The sequence below is a fragment of the Macrobrachium nipponense genome, chromosome 4 (genome assembly GCF_015104395.2).
Source record: "Macrobrachium nipponense isolate FS-2020 chromosome 4, ASM1510439v2, whole genome shotgun sequence".
Classification (NCBI taxonomy): Eukaryota; Metazoa; Arthropoda; class Malacostraca; order Decapoda; family Palaemonidae; genus Macrobrachium; species Macrobrachium nipponense.
In genome coordinates this window covers 112,998,826-113,021,533 of record NC_061100.1, presented here as the reverse complement: position 1 = coordinate 113,021,533, position 22,708 = coordinate 112,998,826, and the positions used below count along the sequence as shown (strand labels likewise).

General features: G+C 41.2%; 1 protein-coding gene across 1 annotated transcript in view; it reads right to left on the bottom strand.

Moving 5' to 3' along the window:
• Positions 1-22,708, bottom strand: part of LOC135211074 (uncharacterized) — a 43,929-nt gene that overhangs the window by 5,111 nt on the left and 16,110 nt on the right. Inside the window, exons 2-3 of the mRNA XM_064244132.1 lie at positions 14,829-14,912; positions 9,230-9,376 (exon numbers count right to left, since the gene is read on the bottom strand). Of these exons, the coding sequence (XP_064100202.1) occupies positions 9,230-9,376; positions 14,829-14,897 (216 nt within the window). The 5' untranslated portion in view covers positions 14,898-14,912. The remainder of the gene's footprint in view (positions 1-9,229; positions 9,377-14,828; positions 14,913-22,708) is intronic.

Sequence of the window (22,708 nt, the reverse complement as noted above, 5' to 3'; positions counted from 1 at the left end):
TTTTTTAAAGGAAATGACTGTATTGTACAGCAATTGCACCTAATGGTGGCAGTGTTTACTTGTGGGAGTTTTCACTACCCTGGGTGTAATTTTAAACTTTTTCAAGTTATGAAAACCTTTTTAATGTTCCATTTATCCATAAGAACAATTTCATATTAGAAAAAATTACAGTATAGTACACAGAAAGTATTGAAATTGGGTAGTATAAAAAAGTTTGACTGGGTAAGTTGCTGTTTACCTTGGCCCTAATGTAATTATTCCCATAAGGTATGTGTATCGAAATCTGCGATTTTCCAGTTCTGTGAGGCCGTGGATCAAAGAAATTCTCGCATAATTGGGGACCGTACTGTATAAAGGTAGGCTAAGTTAAGAATTTTATTCATTCCACCTACCCAATCCCAAACTTGAAGAATGGGAAAACCTTCCTCTTGCAGAAGTCATGAAGCAGGTGATGATGCTTTGGGATATTGAAGAGCATGTCTGACACAGATGAGCTCTAACTAGCTAGGCTAGGCTAAGAACTCCAAGTTTCCAACACTTAGGCTAGGCCTAGAACTCATCCATTTGGCTAGGCTAAGTTGGTAAAGACAGGTTCAAACTAGCTAGGCTAGACCAGGATGGTAGGCTAGGCTAGTCTAGTCTAAGAACTCAACCACTTAGGGCAGGCTAAGTTGGTAAAGGTAGGTTTGAATTGGCCAGGCTAAGAATTGAACCCCTTAAGCTAGGCTAAGTTAGTAAAGGTACATTCAAACTATCTAGGTTAGGCTAAGAACTCAACCACTTATGCTAGGCTAAGTTAATAAAGGGAAGTAGTTCCCCATCCTTCTTTAGTCTTGAAAGTCTTCTTGGTCTAGACTCGAGTAACTAACCAGTTGAATAGGTCTGACTTGTAGATTTAAGGTGTTGGAAAATAATTGTACTTGCACTAGGAAAATGCCTTGTATGATCAGAATTGTACCCAGTTCCGTAAGCAGACATGAGTGGGAATAGTTCCAAACAACTTTTTGGTATAGGAACCAACCCATTGACTTTTGGGTATAGGAACCAACCCATTGACTAACTGCAGTTACTTGTGCCAAAGTCGAAGTGTTAGGTCAATATTCTCGTGGGAACAATCCAAATTGTAAATAAATGATGAAACAAGAATTCTTCCTACCTTGGAAGGGTTAAAGTCCTTGGGTCAACACAAAGGCTGTCAATTCCCACAATGAAAGCAGTATGGGCCTGACTGAATGAATCCATTAACTTATCATGAAGGACAAAACAGTCAGGAGATCAATCTTGTATATTGATGACATGGAATGTCTGTCGGATTCTATAGAGGAAATGCCTGTCAGCCCTTTGCTGGGACCAAAAGACATTGTACTGATGTGCTGAATAGCCATACCTGGGCATTGCACAAACTCGCTGTATGGTAGGTTGAAGGTCCAATTCGATATCGTACGTAGAAGATATGAAACGTCTGTTGGACGCCACCAAGGCAGAGTTCAGTGGACATTACCTACGTGACCAACAGACATTGCACAGACACACTTTACAATCCAAGGTCATCTAGTCACATACATGCATCCATTACTGACCACGGAGTCGAGTTGAGTTGAATATAGAATTACGGCCAAAGGCCAAGCATTGGGACCTATGAGGTCATTTAGAGCTGAAATGGAAATTGGCAGTAAAAGGTTTGAAAGGTGTAACAGGAGGAAAACCTCGCAGTTGCACTATGAATCAAGTATTAGGAGAGGGTAGAAAGTAAGACAACGAAAGAGAACATGAAAGGAGGTACACAGTAAAAGGAAAGAAAGAGGTTGCAGCTAGGGGCCAAAGGCATGCTGCAAAATAGCCTAAGTAATGCCTATAATGCACCGCATGAGGTCCACTGATGGCATTAACCCCCCTGACCATAGAGTCACGTACTCAGATGCGCTTATACGAAAGACATGCATGACACCGTCTAGGAGAAAGAGAAGCAGAAGCACAATACCTTCGCCTTCAGTCATGACCACTGACTGGAGGACGAACGACAAACATATTCTCTACAATGAATACCTGAAGGAGCACATCTGCCATGAGCATCACGACCATCACTTGAAATACTTCCACGCTTGTGAACAACAGCCGAGGAAATCCTGGACCTAGCAGGTGAATGAGACATCTCAGAGAAAGAAGGGCAATGATCATCTTCCACACGAACATGTCAGCATACGTGAAGGGGAGATTACCACCCATGAGCGAAAGATGACGACACAGCTCTCAGGGAAACAAATCTGGGACTAATGTGTGAGCATCGAGGTGACAATGCCTATGCTCAAAACATGTCCCTGAACCTCCAAAATCTCTCATGTCCAATTGCATAAACTCTGGCTGTTGTAGAATCTTCATGGTTACTTCAATCTGGAGAGAATCGTCTGATTGGAGTTCCAATTTTCTAAGACAATTTGTATTTTCCATAGCTACAAACCTGAGGTCTTAACAATGGGATCATTTCTAGCGTCTAGCTGGATCCGGTTAAAAAACAGATGAAAGCAAGGAATCTTGCTTTCATGCGTAGATCGAGTGAAGAATGGTCAAAGACCATTCACCTACGCCAACGCGTCAATCTTTCCTAACTCAGGATGTCTTAACACACAGAGGGGCTGCTAGAGGCGGGCAGTATAATGTTAAGACCTCAGGTTTGTAGCTATGAAAAATACTAATTGTCTTAGAAAATTTGTCATTTGTTCATACGCGAACAAACCTTCGGTCTTAACAATAGGATAGACTCATACTTGGAGGGAGGTACAAGACATCCTAAACTGGCTGGGGGCCTACCCACCAGTCCAGCTTCCAGAAGAAATTACTTCTGGAGAAGGACTGAAGCCCAGTAAGAAGCTAGATAAATTGATATCTAACCACTCAGACCCTGAGTGACATACAATGATATATGGGAGAACCATTGTATAGGGAACCAAAGAGAAACTTTGACTGTCCAATGGCAAACCAATACACCAGGGTTTGTACTACTCTCAACTCCTCCTTGCCAAGAAAGAGTATATGCAACTGAATAGAAGGTTTGATATTTGCATATTAAGCAACCACACTATCAGTATGACTACCTTATTCACCTGTATCAGACCAGTCCAGCGAATGACATTTCTATTCCTTAACCCGCCCGAAGGAAGAAGGAGACCAGCCAACTCACTCATTCTCTCATCCACACAATCATCTTGGTTAAGATACAAAAGTGCCCTGTTAAGGGCAACTATGAATTACACAACCTGTTGGGCAGCCACCACAGGACCCAGGGAAAACGTGTCCGTAAATCTGTGGGTAATGTCGTTAAGATAGAAAGAGGTGAACGTGGATTGGCGTAACCAAATACCAACGTTTAGCACTCTATATATAGCCAAGTTCTTTCTGAAAGCCAGAGAAGGACCAATACCCCTAATGTCATGCGTTCTAGCCTGCACAGACGTGGTGGTGGAATCATCAAGAGTAAAGTATGCCTGTCTAATGGCTTCCCGTATCCAAAAAGAGATGGTATTCTTAGACACCTCTTTCTTGTACGGCCTGTGCTAACAAAAAGTCTGCGGCAGCCTGTTCTAAGGTGCCGAGTCCTTTTAAGATAGCAATGCAGGGCCCGGACAGGGCACAACAAAAGCTCTTGAGCATCACCACCCACAAAGTCATTCAGTGATGGAATGGAAAACGAAGTGAACCTGTCATTGTGCATAGAGGGATTTTGGGTCTTGGCTACGAATTTCGGGACAAATTCGAAGGACACTGACCCCCAACCCCTGGTGTGCTTCACATCATAGCTCAGACCGTGGAGCTCTCCTACCCTCTTGGAAGATGCCAAAGGCAGAAGGAAAACTGTCTTGATGCAAGGGCTCATATGGACTTAGTGAAGCTCTTGAGAACCAAGGAAACATCCCACGTCGGAGGCTTGAGCTCTCTAGGAGAACTTGACTGCTCAAACCACTTAACTAGCAAGGAAAGTTCCCAGGAAGAGATGTCGATACCTTTAAGGCGTAACACCAAACTCAGGGCCACAATGTAGCCTCTAATGGCAAAAAAAGATAAACATTTCTAGTCTCTGAGGAAGGTTAAAAAGTCTGCTATTTGCTGAATAGAGGTTGCAAGTGGAGAAAAACTCCGTTTACGACACCAATCACAGTAGATCGCCCATTTGCCTTGGTAAACCGCGGACATCAACTTTCTGAGACTGCTGGTCATATGCCCTGCTGTTCTCTGAAAAAGCCTCTCGCTCGGAGGAGACACTTGATAACCTCCAACCGTGAAGAGACAGGGATTCTACTGACTGGTGGAACCTTTTCGCATGGGGCTGACACAGGGGATGTCGCCAAGGGGGAATATTCCTCGGAACCTCTGACAACAACGACAGCAGATCTGGGAACCATTCCGCCTGAGGCCACAGAGGGACTGCCAAAGTCATCCTGAGACTCTGTGAACTCATTAACGTGTTCAGAACTTGACGGATCAAACAAAACGGAGGGAAGGCATACACCTCCAGGTTGTCCCGGGGATGTTGGAATGCATCCTCTGCCAATGCTAAAGGATCTGGGACCACTGAACAAAATATCTCAGCTTTCTGTTGAAGTGATTTGCAAAAAGGTCCAGCATGGGTCTCCCCCAAACCTGGAAAAGCTTGTCTGCTACCACTTGATGAAGGGACCACTCTGTGCCTAGGATCTGATCCCGACGACTGAGTTTGTCTGCGACCACATTCTGTTTGCCTGGGATATACCTGGCTGAGAGCTCTACCAAACTGCTGGCCACCCACTGGTGAACCTCGACGGTCAAGGCGTGAAGTTGACGAGAAACCAGGCCTCCCTGTTTGTTCACATAGGCTACCACCATGGTGTTGTCCGACATGAGAACGACAGAATGACCTTCTACCTTCTCCCAAAACTCCTTTCAGGAAGGCTGCCTTCAACTCCAAGATGTTGATATGTTGCTGTTTGTCCTCCAAACTCCAAACGCCTGAAGCAATGAGGCTGCCTAAATGAGCCCCCACCCTGCGAGGGAGGCATCTAAGAACAGAAGGAAGTCCGGTGGAAGAGAACGCAGAGGGACACCCTTCAAAAGATTCTGGTTGTCCAACCACCAACGACAATGAAGGTCTTCTCTCACTTCCAGAGACAGAGGAACCTTTAACAGGGGTGAGTCCCCTGCCGGAGACCAGAATTCTCCCAGTATCCATTGCAGAGACCGAAGATGAAGACGCCCATGAGGGACCAGCTTCTCCAGGGAAGACAACACTCCCAGAAGAACCTTCCACTGATGAGCTGACTGATGTGGTTCCGACAGGAAGTGTGCCACCACCTGCAACTTCTCCAATCTCTGATCCGACAGGAAAACTTTGCCACTGTCGTATCAATGATCATGCCTAGATAGAGAATCCTTTGACTGGGTACGAGGTTCGACTTTTCCTGGTTGACTATGATGCCCAGTTCCAGACAGAACGAAGTAGACGATCCCTGTCCTGCAGCAGCTTTTCCCTGGAAACTGCCAAGACCAACCAATCGTTGAGGTACCTCAGCAAACGGATCCCCTGAGCATGGGCCCAACTTGATATGAGAGAGAAGACCCTGGTGAACACTTGAGGGGCTGTCAAGTGGGCTGTTGTCAGCCCGAAGAATAGGACTTTGAACTCGTAGACCTTGTCGCCAAGAGAGAAGCGAAGGAACTTCCTGGACATCGGAAGAGCATGGATTTGGAAGTATGCATCCCTTAAGTCTCTTGACAGCATGAAGTCGCCTTCCCTCACGGCTGCTAACACCGAACACGGGGTCTCCATCTTGAACCGTTTCTTCCTGATGAAGTGATTCAAGGTGGATAAGTCGATCACAGGTCTCCATCATCCCAACGCCTTGAGCACCAAAAAGATGTGACTGTAAAACCCCGGAGACGGACGCACCACTTCCTCTAATGCATCCTTGTCCAGCATCTTCTGTACTTCCTCCTGAAGAGCCAAGAACCTCAGAGAATCTGGAGGATATGCCTTCCTGAGCTGTGGCTTGTCCAACAGAGGAGGAGAGAAGTCGAATGGCAGTAGGTACCCCACCTGAAGGACACCTACCACCCACTTCTCCACCCCATAACTCTGAGGTGGCAATGGCCCACCAGGCACCTCCCAAACCATGGCGCAAGAGAAGGAGAGGCACCTATCCTACTGACGGCCTCCGTTACCTCTGCCCCTTGGGCCCCTTCTTGGCTTAAAGGAACGAGAGTGAAAGGGATGCTGATCCTCTGACCTAGGATGATTCAAACGGGAAGGCCCTGCCAAACTCCAATTCCTCGACAGCCTACCAGGCGACGATCTTCTTGACTGCTGCTGGACAGGGTGTCAGCCTGGTGCCGGTCTATCACATTCTCAAGCTCGGTCCGAGGAAACAAATACTGGGACTCCAACAGCCAACAGATCTCTGTTCCTCATTGCCAGCAAGGACTCCGTGTCAACTGATCTCTCCATCCTAGACAAAGCCGCGTCTCTTCTAATCAGAAGGTTAGCCCATAAATTACCACTGAGGTGAGACATATACGAAAACGCCTTGCCTCCGGACTGCAACAGACTAGCAAGCGAGGATGCACTCACCAACCCTTCTGGGGACCTGTCAGAAGCTATCTTGGCAATGACGACAGACCAGAAGTCCAGCAAAGAAACCGCCTGCAACATGGAGGCTGCTGTAGATTCCAATGCCGAGGCATCTTGCAGAGACAAGGACGGAGCCACCGACCTCACCTGCTCCAAAGTCACTCCAGGCTTCAGGCGAATGACGTCTGGGTTAAGATGGCACGACATAAAAAAAGTAGAGTTCGTAGCATAATACTTCCTATGTCTCGTGAGAGGCAGGGTAGTAGCTTGGCAGAGCCCCTAGAGCAAAGCGAACCGTCCCAGTCCAAAACAGAGGTGTTAACCTTATGCAAGACCGACTGGACGTGCCCCGACAAGGGAAGCTGAAGAGATGATTTGGGATCCTGCGTAGCTCCCACCAAGGCTTCCAAGCAAGGAGTGTAAGACGACCGAGCCTGAGTCCTACTTTCCAAATTGTTGAACCCACAAATGAGATCAACAACTTCCAAAAAGGAAGACAAAAACTCTTGCGTGTCTCCCTCCTCCTGCTCCAGCAACGGAGACCAATGACGAGAATGATGTGTAGGCTCCTCTAAGGCACCTTCCCCATTAAAATTAACGGAAGGATCAGCAGCCAAACAACCTGAAACACCAACTAACCCGTCTGGGCTGGGTCCATGCGTCGGCTCCCGAGACAAACCCATTATAACACTAGGAACATCACTACGTACTCCTCCAACAGATGACTCATTAACATGTCCGTGAGTGGTCACGGCTGTGGCAGACTTACAAACTTGAGTTGGAGAGGCATCCTGAACACTCGAGATCGAAGGAGAATCACCCAGAGTCAAACTCTTGGAAGCACCAGTGAGAGGGGCAGGCAAACACTCCTGCTGCACCAACTCCGCAATCACCACCTTCGACCTCTTGACAGGCGCTTTGAGATTCTTACAGCAATGAATAGGCCCTGGAGAAGAATGAGCATTTGCATTATGTGCACGGACAGGGGAGGTCGCAACATGCTCGCGATGTGCATGGACGGGGGAGGTTGCAACACGCTCACGATGTGCTTGGACGGGGTAGGTTGCACCATGCCCGCGATTCGATGTAGAGGACAAAGCAGCCACTGCAGATTGCACAAAGGAAGATACACCAACACCCTCCGAAACACGAACACTCTCGAGAACACGTCTGCGTTGCTCCTCCCTCGTAGGCGAAGAGTCCAACCTCTTAAGCACTGCCTGGCATATAATCTCAGACTGATCTGCAAGAGAAGGCTCCGATTACATGGAAGGAAGATGTAGCAAACTGGGGGGCAGAGACGACGTCACGGCTGAGAGAGACAGTGCAGAGGAGAAGACTGGGAGAGATGTCATCGATGGGAGTGACGTCACAAGTGGTGATGACGTCACAGCTTCCCCTCGGTGTGAAGGGGAATCAAGACACCACTGGCGGAGGAATACACAATGACAGATCCCGTGATGTCATCAATGAGGCTGACGCCACGGCTTCCCTCCGACTCGAAGAAGCGGCAACAGTCACTGGCGGAGCGATACAAGATGGCTGACCTCGGCTAGCCACAAAGACGAGGTCAGGAGGAGGGGGGATGGCCTGGCCAGCCTGAGGAGGGGAGTAACATGCCTCCATAAAGTGCGCTAGCAACCCCTCCAAAGACAGGGGACCCCCTAGCCCGAGCGTCTTCCAAATCGCCACCATCTTGGATGCCTCCGACTTTGGAATAAATAAGAATGATGAGAAAAGTTTCCCCTTCCCGGGAATTAAATTAACTCCCATAGAAGAAGGGACGACATTACAAAAATCAGCCTGGTGGTCTCTTGATACTTCCAGCGACGAATCAATGGAAGACACAGGAACAACGCTATAATGGGGGGTGAATACTGCAGGAGACAAAGCATCAGGAAGAGGCAAAAAACCTTCCCAAGAAGGGAAAGTTGAAACCCTCCAATGCTTTCTCTTGCTATAAAACGACTTCCACTGCTCTTTAGGCCATGCCCGGCATTCCGTGCAAGGATTCGTTATAGTACAAAAATTAGAACGGCACCTGCTACACGTAATGTGGGGATCGGTCACCGCCAAAGCCAAAAAACGAGAATACGGAAAACCTGGAATTCCAGGGAACACACGTTGACGAGGCTGAGAAGGAGCAGAAGAAGCCATAATCAGCCAAACACACACACACACACTAAACACAAGCGAAACAGGCAATGAACTGGGTAAAGGTCAAGAGAGGTTAATCACAACTCTCGCCCAGGCGGTTAAAGAAAAGACTGAGGTGGTGGCGTAGGTGAGTGGTCCTTGACCACTCTTCACCCAATCTACTCATGCCAGATATCACAAGATTCCTTGCTTTTATCTGTTTTTTAACCGGATCCAGCTAGGCACTAGAAATTATCCTATTGTTAAGACCGAAGGTTTGTTTGCATATGAACAAATGTTTAGTAGGATTAATGATTACTTTGCATACAAAGCAATGGTACGAACTGAGTACTATACAGTATGAGAATTTCAATGGCTTAATTAAAAAGTTACTACAATCACCACTATCAAGACAGAAATGCAGAAAAAATTTTAACACATAATATTAACCGTCTTATACCACACCGGTTAAAATGACTGAACTAATAAAATAATTACCTGATCAGCATCCTTTGTGATTATTAACTTTTCAGATGGTAAAACTGTTTCATCTTCTGCTTCAAGCATAGTTCTTCCAGAGCTTTTTTGAAAGACACTTCCACTAACTCCCAAAATGGCTGCTAGTTTAGCACCAATTTCCATTACCTGATGATCCAATTAAAGTCATAAAATTGTTACCCATACTATTTTAAATCAATAAAGAATACCAGTAACTTTATACTACATAATTTGATCTCTATTTCAATTAAACAGTATTCCTATATATATATAATACATACAAATTTTTCACTTAACAAAATTTATCCATTCATTTTATAATGAGCAGATGGATCTATTCATTATAAATACATTTACACATTATTTATAAAAATACGCCCACTAACATTCACATTACTACTGTACTGTCAAGAACATTATTACAAAAACAAAATTATTTTCCTTCCTAATGACGTATAGTTTCATATGAAAGCTTTTCTTTCAGTTAAAGATACAGACATGAATGGATATTTACAAAAGGTAAGAAAGGAGTAAAATAAATTTAAATACAGTAGAACCCCTGTCCCCAACTGTATTAGAACTCTACATAATCGGATTCCGACGCAAAATTTATAGTAAACTTTGCATCAGAGCTCAAACAAAAAACCGGAATCCGACCTGATGAACCATATAATTTTTGTAAACAAAAATGTGTCAGTCAGTTGCCACTAGTTGGGGTTGTTCTTTAAAGCCAGCTTACTCTGCTGCTATTGCTTTGGGCAAGTACATGCTTGTACAGGAATATTTCCTTAGTTTTTGTGGTTTTCTGTACTGTATTTTGATTCAATCATGGATACCAACACAGCCATTGCAGAAAAGCAGAAGAGGAAAACAAGAACTACAACTGAACTCGAGGAGATAATTGAAAAGTATGAAAGAGGCATTTATGTGACTGATTTTATGGAGAAGTGATAATGGTAGTTACCTTTGACAACGTCTTCAATGGGTTGCATGAGAGAGAGCGAGAGAGTAAGTGAAAGCGTTGTTGGGTTAAGAGTTTAGATGTTTTTGTATGTTTAATGTGTGGTATTTCATGTTTGGTGTTGCTGTATGATACTATGCAAGTGCACATGTGTTTTTCTGAAGTGTGTGAGCGAGCGAGCGAGCGATCAAGAGAGAGAGAGAAAGATCATAATTGGTGGATGGATAATAAGAAGTGGTTTGATGGCAGGCCTCAGCATCTGGCTTGTCTGTTGGAGAAGTCGCCGAGTATATCAATGGCGAGAGTCTGTTACAGAGAGTTGTGTAGAGTCAGTAAGCGGGAAAAGACGGTCAGTCAGAAGTAGCCAGTGTTATTTGGTGTTTTCTTGGTTGATATTGATTTTGTCTAGTTGTGCATGTGTCTGGTAGTTGTTGAGCTGAAGAGGCTTGTTGTATTGATTTTGTATTTTGATGGTTTCGCGAGTTGTCTGTTGGAGACAAGTGTTGGTGGTTGTGGTTTGTTGTGCTGGATTTGAGTTGTCTTATGATTTGTCGTCGAGTTTTTGAGCTGTTGGTATTTGTTTGCATAGTGATTGGGGTGTTGTTTTTTGAGTTGTTGTATGATTTTGGTGCTTGTCTGTCTTGGGTAGTGAAATTCAGCAGTTGTTGTGTCTTGAAGACTAGCCTATATCCAGCGGATGGCACAGCACCTAGCCCTGAGTACTAAGAGTCTGAGGTGAGTATACAGGTGTTTGTGTTTGGTGTGTTTTGTATTTTGGTGAACCAATTGTCCTGTCGAATAAAGTAACGTAGAGGGGAAAGTGTAGCTGGGGTCTTTTTGAGAGTCGGTACAATTAACGTAACTGTAACAGTGGAGAGCTTTGCTTGTTTGTGATCCCACCACAATTTAGCATCTTATTTTTAATATTTAATTAATCAATTTGTATTTTTCATAGCTTACAAACCTTAGGTCTTAACAATAGGGTAATCTTCTTGTGCCAGCTGGAAACCGGTTAAAAACAATCAAAGATGGTAAAGCAAGGAATCTGTGGCATCTGGAAACTCATGTGTATACAAGGTGGAAGCTGGTCACTGACCAGGCATAGAAACCCCTGACACATAAAGTCTTTCTTTGACTGCCTTGGAGAAGTCACTAGTGCTCTCCTCCCAAGCCGGTGGCTTTGTTTGCCCGTGTTTTCTTTGTCTTTTAATGTTTATTATTAACAACAAGTTTTGCTTTGTGCCTACCTAGTACAGTTCATACTATACCTAACCTAGCCTATGGCGCTTGGTCAACCATTGCTAATATGAACACAATGGAAGTAGGCCAGTTTTATTTAAACAGTATACATTTAGAAATAAAAAAAGGATGTCTAATAAGATATGTTATTCAACTCTGAACTTATTTCATTGTAATTTAAGTGTAATGTTTTGTATAAAAAGGGAAGGTTTTACATAATGAATGGTGGTCATGAACAGATAAATCCATTTTTACCTATTTCTTATGAAAAAAATATTGATTTGGATCTCGACTGAATCACATCTCGACACTTCTTCTGGAACAGGTTAGCATTGAGGTCCGGGGTTCTACTGTAATGTGAAACATTTCTATGTATGACTAAAAACTCAAAAGATTCTTAAACAACATAATATTAACTTCAAACATCATAATTACCCATAGTAAACACTTATAAACTGAGAGCAGAATGGAGGAAGTTTAGCCTAAAGTAATAGCTTGAAATTTAAGATATTGTTTGTAAAATTAACACATTAGACTTCATCAACAATCTACTTGAGACCATAAATAAGAAGGTCCTGTACCCTAATCTGTCATACTATCAACTCACTCAGGGATATATGCTCAGCAGCCCACAATGAGTCCAGTAGTGGTCCATATACTAGTATAAAATGATGAAGTAAATTAGCCATGAAAGCCCAAATGCCAAGAAAAACCTAAAATATTTGAGGGAGAAGTCTATGAGGTTAAAAATGTCCTGACAACTACTAACCAAAGGTTAACTTGTACTGCCCTAAAACATTTCAATCAACTGAAAATAGCCAGAATCAAACCTCAGGACAGAAGAACAGGAAAGAACCTTCTAACAGCTTCTATGATTCTGAAGGGTAGTCTTCATGGAGTTATGAAAATGAGGAAATGATGTAACAAAAAGAAAAAAAAAGCAGTTGGGTCTGACACAATGGAGGTAACAGAAGAAATTTGATTAAGCTTGACAGTATAAAATATTGTAAATGCACAGGATAAAGGATTTGACATCTGTTAACATAATTAAGTAGGTTTGAAGGGTGACTGACAAGACTGAAGAAACCCACAGAAAGGAATTTCATGTCTGGGAGGAGTTCCGTTCCTGTTCAAGGAGAATTAACACTTTTGTTGAACAGTTCCTTATTTAAGGCTAAATAACCTTAAAGTATGAAGGTGGATTACTCTAGACTTTGATAGAAAAGTTAGAGTCAAGTTGACAAAGCAAAGTGAGTTTATAGCTGAAGTTCTCAGAAAATCTGTTGGAAAACAAGGAAGGGCTTTAAGCTCCTGCTCCTGCTGGAGCACAGTTCTAACAATGAGTATGTAACTGCAGGGCCTGAGTGTCATTAACTGTTGAACCAATTTTAAATGATGAGTAACTGTGAAAGCTTGGGTGTCATCAATGTTAGGCCCATATCAAACAATTAGTAGCTGACAGTTTGAATGTCATTAGCTTATCTAATAATAAGTGTTTTGAAGAGTTTAAATTTCAGATAATCCAAATGGTAACAAGGAATCCATCTCCCAACACTACAGACTATGGGAAGGGAAAACAAAGCTTAGAAAATTTGTTGCTGAAAAATTTGATCTGGTAAAACCAAGAGGAAATGTAAATGCACAAAATCCTTGTAAACCATTGAATGGAGACACCATATACTGGCTGTACTGTACTGTATCCTAGTACCCTGCTGCTCTTTGATTCTTCTGTTATGTTTAAAATAAGAACTATTCCGTGATCCCAAGCCTACTGAAAATGTGTCAGTGCAAAAAAATAATAAAAACCATGTGGAGTTTCAAATGAATGATGGGAAAGTCATCTGTTGTCTAAGGGCTTCTTGCCATGTCTGCGATAGAAGCACCCTAACCTGTCTAAGAAACAATAATGAAGATATATGGGGACTGGGTCAAAGAGGAGCTCCTTGGAAAAATTTTGGTATTGTTACCAAACCCACTCCTTGCGTCTGGGAGGTAATGATATCTCAACAATATTTTAATTATCAGAAGTCGTCTTGAGTTAAAAAAAAAAAATTTCATCATGGGTTAAGATAGTTCTTTTGGTGATGCATATGAAGAAAATTCACAAGAAGAGTAATGAAAGATGGTCTTGGCTATGCTCATATGGCCTCTGAATTAGACTGTAAAATCATGTTGTGGTGCTTTGAATATAAAGCAACTGTAGTTAAACTGAAGTTCTTGTCCTTTCATGCAATTCAACAGATTTCCTGTGCAGATGAATAAATGAGTATACAGAGGTACTCATCTAGATCTACTGAAGTTGGGATGAATGAAACTTTTTCACTCGGAACACCTCAGGACAATGGATGGCCCCAATAACCGAAAGGCTTCTTGACTACACCAATCAAAGTGTAAGAACCTGGGAGGATCCACAAAATGGTCTACAACTTATCTTTTTGACTAGCAGTGCACTGACTTGTAAACCAGTGCACGATATGTCTTTGCCCAGAGAAAAATGCATAAAGAATATGTCATTTCTATTGATGCTGCTATATCAAACAATGTGTTGATGTTTTTTTCTCAGGACTCTACAAAAATTTCAGGAAACTAGTTTGCAACTATATTGCAAGAAGGAAAGAACAAGACCAGAGGAATTGATGGAATAGGAAATGACTAAATACCAGGAGACAGAAAATATTAAATGGTTAGATGTGAATTTTGATCAGGGCATAGCCACCTCTATTGTGTTCTCAAAGAAGCCCAGCAGCAGAATCAAAATTATCAAGACTGATGCAGGGCAAAAGTGAGCAATCATCTGTGCTACCATGAACATGCTAAGTAATTGATCGATCAGAAAGGGGATTTACTATATAGCAAATGAGCAACCAGTCAGAAGCATGCCAAACAGTCTTGTTAAACACCGATTGATCAGAATGCACCTGAACTAATATAAAGCACTGGATGACTGTCACACATGTTCTGAGGAACCAGGATGTTCTTGTCTGGGGTCATGGGAATTACAAAATCTTTTTAATGGGTTACTGGAGAAGCACCATAAAAGAGGGCAGAGTGCAAATCAATTACATATAGTTTCACTAGCTCCAGTAGAATGTAAACTACAGAGAAAAATTTCCTTTTTCTAGATATAAATTTTTTATTTAATTAGTTAACCAAACCAGTGCATTTAAAATTTTTATTCTTATGTGTGTGATAAATGAAGCAGGACAAGTTAAAGAAGTTGGACAGCTACATGAAAAGACACAAAAGGGAAAGGTAAAAAGTTATTCACTGCTCTACAATACTGTACTTACCAGTAATTGTATAAATATGAAGCTAGTAATATTATTCTAAGTTTGAATAGAAAAAAAAACAATGCATTGGATTTCAGTAAAAAAAACAGAAACAAGAATACTACCATACCTCAGTATCTAAATCAGCCCCTGTAGCTTGTCGAAATCTGACCACTCTTGCTTCAAATTCATTTATCATTCTTCTAGCTCCTTCCTATGAAAAAATAAATTTTTATAAATATTCAATTCTTCACACAAACTTATTACTAGTACTTCAATTCTTAAAATGATAAAACTGCATACTGTATATAGGTCTGTTCATTCAATCTGATCCATGAGATGTAGATAAAAAAAAAAAGCTTTACTTAAAAGGAACATACTGAAGGTCAAGAAAATCAGTCCAAGGCCTTCAACTCCTGAGGAAAATTTCTTGTCTAAGTATGAGCTGAAGGGTTCAATCCAATAAAGGCAGAGAGAATATGATAGCAAACCCAGGTTGTATAAAATATTGCTAATCAATATTCAACCAACAAAGAAAGCAAAACCTTAACTTGATAAGCACAATCTATACACTAACAGAATGATAACAAGAATGCAAAAATATCAGCTGGGAGTAGACAGTAATAATGGATTTGAAACATTAGAAGAGAATTTTCTTTCGATAACACCCCCAAGAACAAAATTTTGCTCTCAATTATGCTGTCCAATAAACTTTTTGTACAAAATTCAAATGAAACAAAAATCAAGAGAACTCATACCTAGAACTGGAATAACATAACAAAGAGGCTAAAAGTTTACTTCATCTTCACACTTCACACATGTTTTAGTATCCTTTTGCATTTTACCATCGGAGTTAACACTACTTAGCCAGTATTGGTGGCACAACTGAAGTTGGTTGTGTTGTCATCTGGCAGCCAAGAAACAGCATACTTGTTGGCATAAGAATAACCTATCCAACATATTCTAAACAATGACAGTGTACCACCATTTGGTGGATATCAGATATACAAATTAACTTGTGCTTATTTATATTGTATAACATCAAAAGAACAAATTATTAATTCAATGGCATTGTGAATATTAAGTTTCAACAATAGGCTAGGTCTATAAAATATCAGTTACACTTGTTTTTAATAATCTATAAAAAGTTTAGCAATTATCCTTTTAGCAAGAAGTCAAATTACAAAATATATTTATGAAAATGTTAGAATTAACTCTATTACTTGGTTAAGTGCATATTAACCTACTTTAAGTACCAAAAGTGCCTGTTATTCCTTATGAGCTGGGCTAAAAACACAAAAGTAGCACCCCAGGCCGGGGAAACTTTGAGGTTGGTCAATTGAAAAAAAAAAAAAAAATCAACGGAAAGAGGAAGATCTACAAATGCACACAGTGTACTCCTAAAAAATTCTCCATACCTTCCACAAGAAGTTGAAAAAGACTATTTACAACCCCTTGTGGGGCCTCTTTTACAAGACAATTGTAAATTTTACCAAGTTATACATGTTTTTTTCTTATAGATATAAAAATTTTTAGTGGGTTTTTCTTGAGTTTTAATTAGCAAAATAGGCCGTTTTAAGCATTTTTATAGGGGTTCCAACTATTTAGGGGTTCTAGCTTTCTGGGGGGGTCTGGTACACATCCCCCGCAAATACAGGGGGACCACTGTATTAACAGACGTTTGCACAGTTTCAGGACAGACAATGGCAATCTGCTAAATCATTCATGGATTTAGTAGTGTAATGTGCATGAAATTCCCATCTGAAAAAAACCTGGAGGATTCAATCTATGCATGGGTCTCACTCAATGCACATTTGCTAAACTGTCTCCAGTGTCTCAGTGCATTTTTTGCAATTCTAGTGTGTAGTAGTATACACCCACACTTTTTTTGCGTTTCAGTTCTTTGCAAATTTTTGTGGAACATATCTTATACTTTTACACAGGAACTTTCACCACTATGTGAATTTTCTATGGGCTATAGTATCTTTAAAATTATCATTAATATGCTTTTTTTTGTATAACAAGAGTGTATTCACTAATTACTGTATTTTTTCATATTGTGTTCATGACTAAGTATAGATTTTTATGATAAGAATGATTTACAGTGTACTTACACTCAAAATTTCTTATTCTAACCCCTTGGGACAAGCTGTATCAGTTTTTGGACTTTTTTTGGATATTCCATTTCCAACAATAACATTCCATATACTAACTAAAATAAATGCACAGCATAAAAAAGAACTATAATTTGTGTATACAGTGGACCCCCCGTATTTGCGGACTCACACATTCGCGGATTTCTCTCGGGAACGTTTCCCTGCATTATTCGCAGAAAATTCGCGCATTCGCGGTATTTTTCTATGAGCAATATCCACAAATTCCTGGTTTTTGTTATCAATTTCATCATAAAATGCACTTTTTGTGATAAAACTATTAAAAAAAACAAATATGAAAATTTTTTGTGGTTTTTCTTAAGTTTTAACTAACAAAATAGGCTGTTTTTAGCGTTTTTATAGGGGTTCCAAACATTCGCAGATTCTAACTATTCGCGGGGGGGTCTGGTACACATCCCCCGCGAATACGGGGGGATCACTGTATAAACATGTATTTTCTGATCTTGTGTATCACGTGATCCTCAACATATTGTCCCCAAACATGATTACTTATAATGTTATGTAGCATAGAGCGAGACAAGAGATACATTTAGTTAGATTACAAGTATATATTATATGTATAGTATGCAAGATATACAAGGCCAAGCTTCCTATGACTGTCTCATTTTCAACAGGTTTCACCAAATATCCTTTAATCTATTATTTCTAGGGTAAATGTACTAACACATACCAGAGAATAAATAAATAAAGAAAAAAGGTCAGTATAACTGACTCGCTCACCCTCCAAGAGGGTGTCGGTATGAACACTATGGCGAGTGAGACCACTACCACGAGCCAAATGCCAATAGAATTCTCCCACTACAAAATCCCTCCAAGAGGAGAGCCGACCCACAGAGTGGGCAGCAACTACTACTACTACTCCATCCCATGCTGCCGACTGCTGCGCCTCTGGTGGCCATCCTGAAGTTAGCAGACAATCTTGGGCGATGGGATGGGTAGGGCGGGATTTCGCTGGCGACACGAGCCAATCGCCCAGAAATAGATTTTTCCTTACGTCAAAATCCCTTTTCTGGGCTCAGCTCGTGTCGCTGCGCGAAATCGTACCAGAGAAATAGCACAAGATTGTAAATAAAATTAACAAAATAAAAGAAGGTCTCAAATAAAAGGTAAAATAAAATTAAAATAATATAATTGCTAATAAGGATACATATACACAATGATACAAAAATAGAAATATTGCTTAAATTACACTTAATTCTAATAATATTTCTTAACTTAAGGTAATTTACATATATACAGGGGTAATAAGGCATATATGTACAAAAATGGTATCTGTGTAAAGCTATGTATCAGAAATCCAGAGCAATTAGCATAATAAGTTGAACAAAACAAACTCAACAATAAAAATATATAAAGGAATGTATATAACTTAATATACAAAACCCGTAACCATTACAAATAAGATGTATCCCCTAGCATAAAAATAAGGGGATGACATCCAAGAGATCAAAATCCATAATCAATTGTGAGTGCCCCTAGCAAAAAAATAAGGGACACCCACTATATCATCATCAAAGCAGCTAAGACACAAGGTGACCGTAGATGAACAAGGCAGGAATAGACGAACTGTTGGGTGAGGCAGGTAGAAAGGAGGACTGGTTCTTCTACTAAAGATTAGGTGGAGTCAGGGGAAACTATGTTACCCGCTGCTACTGCTGAAAATTTCAGAGCTTCCAAGGACTTTAAGTAATGACGTTTGAACACTGTCGGCGATTTCATCCATCCAGTATAACCTTTTTCAACTCATCGAAGTTCATATGTTGGAAATAGTTAATTGAGGTGGCTACTGCCCTGACATCATGTGCTTTTGGGAAAGAGTCAGGATTGGCTTGTTTAATGAAGTACAGGATTTGTTGCCTGATGCCTTTAATAGATAAAGTACCACCTTTTTCTCTCTTAAAGAGAGGACCTGATGAGGATGAGGAGGTCCTAGACAGAAAGGCTCGTAAGGTTGAAACTGGGCAAAGAGATACATCTTGTGGAAGGGGTAGAACCTTCCATGGTTCCCACCTCATCAAAGGATCTTCATTCTTAGCTATAAAGCTACGTTCCGGGGAAAGTAGCACTTCCCCTGTGGGAAGGAACTGGATATGATCCGGATCTCTGGATAAAGCCGACAGTTCTGAAATCCTAGCTCCTGAGGCCAAGCTTAATAAAAATAGAGTTTTTCTTAAGAGCATTATAAACGAGCATGTGTCATTATTGGTTTCTGAAGCCAGCTTTAGAACATCGTTTAAGAACCATGATACTGACGTAGGCCTTACAGAAGGTCTAAGTCTAGCACACGCCTTGGGAATAGACGAGAAGTAGGAATCTGTCAAGTCTATGTTGAAACCAAATTGAAAAATCTTTCTCAAGGCTGACTTGTTTGTCGTAATCGTGCTAGCTGCTAAGCCTTTTTCAAATAAGGATCTGAAAAAGGATATAGCTGAATTGATTGTCATGATCCTAATATCCGATTCTCTCAGGAAGGTTGCTAACTTTTTGACAGCAGCATCATACTGTCTCAAAGTTGAATCCCTTTTATCGGATTCCAAAAAGAGGATATTTTGCGGGTCAATATTCGCATCCCTTTTTGCTGCAAACTTCATGAAATCCATAAAGTTAGGGTTTTGAGAATCCCTGAGGAAGCGAACACAGTCTTCGTTTGTACTGACTGGGAGAGCCTGGGATTGGGAATCCGAAGAGGGCGAAGACCCAGTTCCAGAATCAGAGGGTACCAATTGCTCTTCGGCCAGTCTGGGGCTACTAGAGCCACTTGACCCTTGAATGTCCTGAGTTTGTTTAACACCTTCATGAGAAGATTCACTGGAGGAAAGACATAAATCTTCTCCCAGTTGTTCCAGTCTAGAGCCAGGGCGTCCGTGGCATAGGCCAGAGGGTCCAGGTTGGGGGCCACATAACATGGGAGTTTGTGGTTCGCTTGAGATGCGAAGAGATCCACCTGTAGACCTGGAACTCTCTGAAGAATCCATTGGAACGAACTGTTGTCCAGTGACCATTCCGACTCTAGAGGTACTGATCGGGATAGAGCATCTGCTATGACGTTCCTCACTCCAGCTATATGAGTGGAGGAGAGATGCCAACTGAACTTGTCCGCCAGGGAGAAGATGGCTACCATGACATGATTTAGATGACGTGATTTGGAGCCTCCTCTGTTTATACAATGTACTACCACTGCGCTGTCCAGGACTAGCTTTACGTGGGAGCACTTTGGCGGACGTAACCCTTTTAGAGTCAAGAACACTGCCATTGCTTCCAGTACGTTTATATGGAACTGACGGAACTGAGGTGACCACGTTCCTTGAACTTTCTTGAACTGGGAATATCCTCCCCAACCGCTTAATGAAGCGTCTGTGTGGATGGTGATCCCTGGTGGAGGAAACTGAAGGGGCACTGACACCGACAAGTTCTTGACTTTCGCCCACGGCCGGAGTCGATTCTTTAGAATCAGAGGGACTGAGAATAATTTGTCCCTGGACCTGACATTTGCTCGTGAGCGCCAGATTCTGGTTAGGTCTTTCAGTTTGGCTTTCATTAGGATGTTCGTCACTGATGCAAACTGGAGTGAACCCAGGATCCTTTCCTGAGTTCTTCTTGACGCCAGTTTGTGACTCAGAAATTGCTTGACTGACTTCGCTATTTCCTTCGCGCAGCGACACGAGCTGAGCCCAGAAATGTTATGTAAGTTATTTTTTTTAAGTTAGCTTTTAACTAATTCATAGGCCTATGAACAAAAGTTTATCATACTTCAACAACCACTTGCTACTGCATACAAGACACTGGAATAAACAACAACATATATTGACATAAACAACAGAATTGACAAATGGGTGTTTGCTAATGTTAGTTTCTCTAAGTAACACATGTTTTAACAGAGTTGCATAACTGTTTTGTAAAAAAAAAAAATGACAAATTTTGGAAGTACAGGCAGTCCCCGGGTTACGACGGGGGTTCCGTTCTTGAGACGCGTCGTAAGCCGAAAATCGTCGTAAGCCGGAACGACGCTTGGAAATATGTCTTAAACTAATAAAAAGTTATAAAAACCTTACTTGTAATCCTTTGGTTACACTACATGTTGTTTCCTGTAGTTTTATGTACAACCTGGAGTTATTTTCATAAAAGAATGCTGGTTCTTGAAGGTAAAAACTATTGTAATCCTCTGGTGACACTACATTCTTGAAGTTTTATGTACAACCTGGAGTGATTTTGCAAAATCTTGAGGGCTACAAGAACAGCTGATTACTATTTACGTATCATATAGACTAATTAAAGTAAATGTATCTTTAAATAGGCTTATATATTAGTATCAACAAAACATTTCCTGCCATGAGTCAGAGGCCGTTTAATGAAACGAACACTTCTCTGTCCTATCTGTTCAGAAAATAAACGTTACGTCAATCCCCGAGACCATTGTTGCCAAAGCGTCTCTCTCTCTCTCTCTCTCTCTCTCGTCTCTCTCTTCTCTCTCTCTCTCTCTGATCAAATTACATTGGAAACTTGACATACGATTGCCCTAATATACGAATGTTTTGAGATATAACAGAAAATTTGCGAAAATACAAGCTTTGATATACAACGAAATATTTGAGATACGATTTTGCGATGAGTGTTAGTTGTATAGGCGACCGATAAATGGCGTTCAGTCTGTTTGTTTGTTGGTGCTGCATGTTAACACGTCGTTGTTTAGTTCGTTGTATTTGCGCGCCTATTTTTCGTGTTATTTTGTCTATTTTATTATTAACCATGGGTCTCAAAGCTAAAGACAAAGCAGGTGATAAGAAAAAACCCAAGAAAATGATTTCGATGGAAGCAAAACATGAAATTATAGCAAAGCATGAACGTGGCGTTCGTATCGTCGATTTGGCAAACGAGTATGGTCGAAATCCTTCTACAATATCCACGATCATCAAGCAGAAGGAAGCTATAAAAACCCCCGAGACCATTGTTGCCAAAGCGTCTCTCTCTCTCTCTCTCTCTCTCTCTCTCTCTCTCTCTCTCTCTCTTCTCTCTCTCTCTCTCTCTGATCAAATTACGTACTGGATAATGTCTCTCTTTGGATACTTCGATTTTGCCAAATATTGAGGGCTACAAGAACAGTTGATTACTATTTACGTATCATATAGACTAATTAAAGTAAACGTATCTTTAAATAGGCTTATATTATTAGTATCAACAAAACATTTACTGGCATGAGTCAGAGGCCGTTTAACGAAACGAACACTTTCTCTGTCCTTAACTCGGAGCGTCGGAAGACGCCTCTCCTCTCTCTCTGCTAATCCTCTCTCCCTCTCTCTCTCTCCCTGCTTCTCTCGCTCTCTCTCTCTCTCTCTCTCTCTCTCCTCTCTCTCTCTCTCTCTCATCTCTCTCTCTGATCAAATTACTGGATAATGTCTCTCTTTGGATACTTGGAATTTGCGTTGTAATCTAACCAGAAACTTCGTTTTGTTATTATTACTGGAAACAAGCAATGATTTTTTCATTATTTGCGCTTTTGGACTGTTATATGTAAACTAGTATGTATTCATTCGCTCGGAAACTAGTTCCGCATATGAGGCGTCACTAAAAAACATAGAAAAATACAACATAAAAAGTGTCGAAAATCATCATAATCTCAAAATTTTTGTTGTAATCTAACCAGAAACTTATTTTTATTAATATACTGTGCTAAACTATAAAGGATTTTTATCATAGTATGCGTTTTTTAAAAGCGTCGTTAACTCGGAGCGTCGGAAGCGTCAGCGTCGTAACCTCGGAACAAGCGTCGTAACCCAGGACAGATTTTTCCATTGAATATTTAAGAAAAAGCGTCGTAACCTCGGAACGTCGTAAGCCG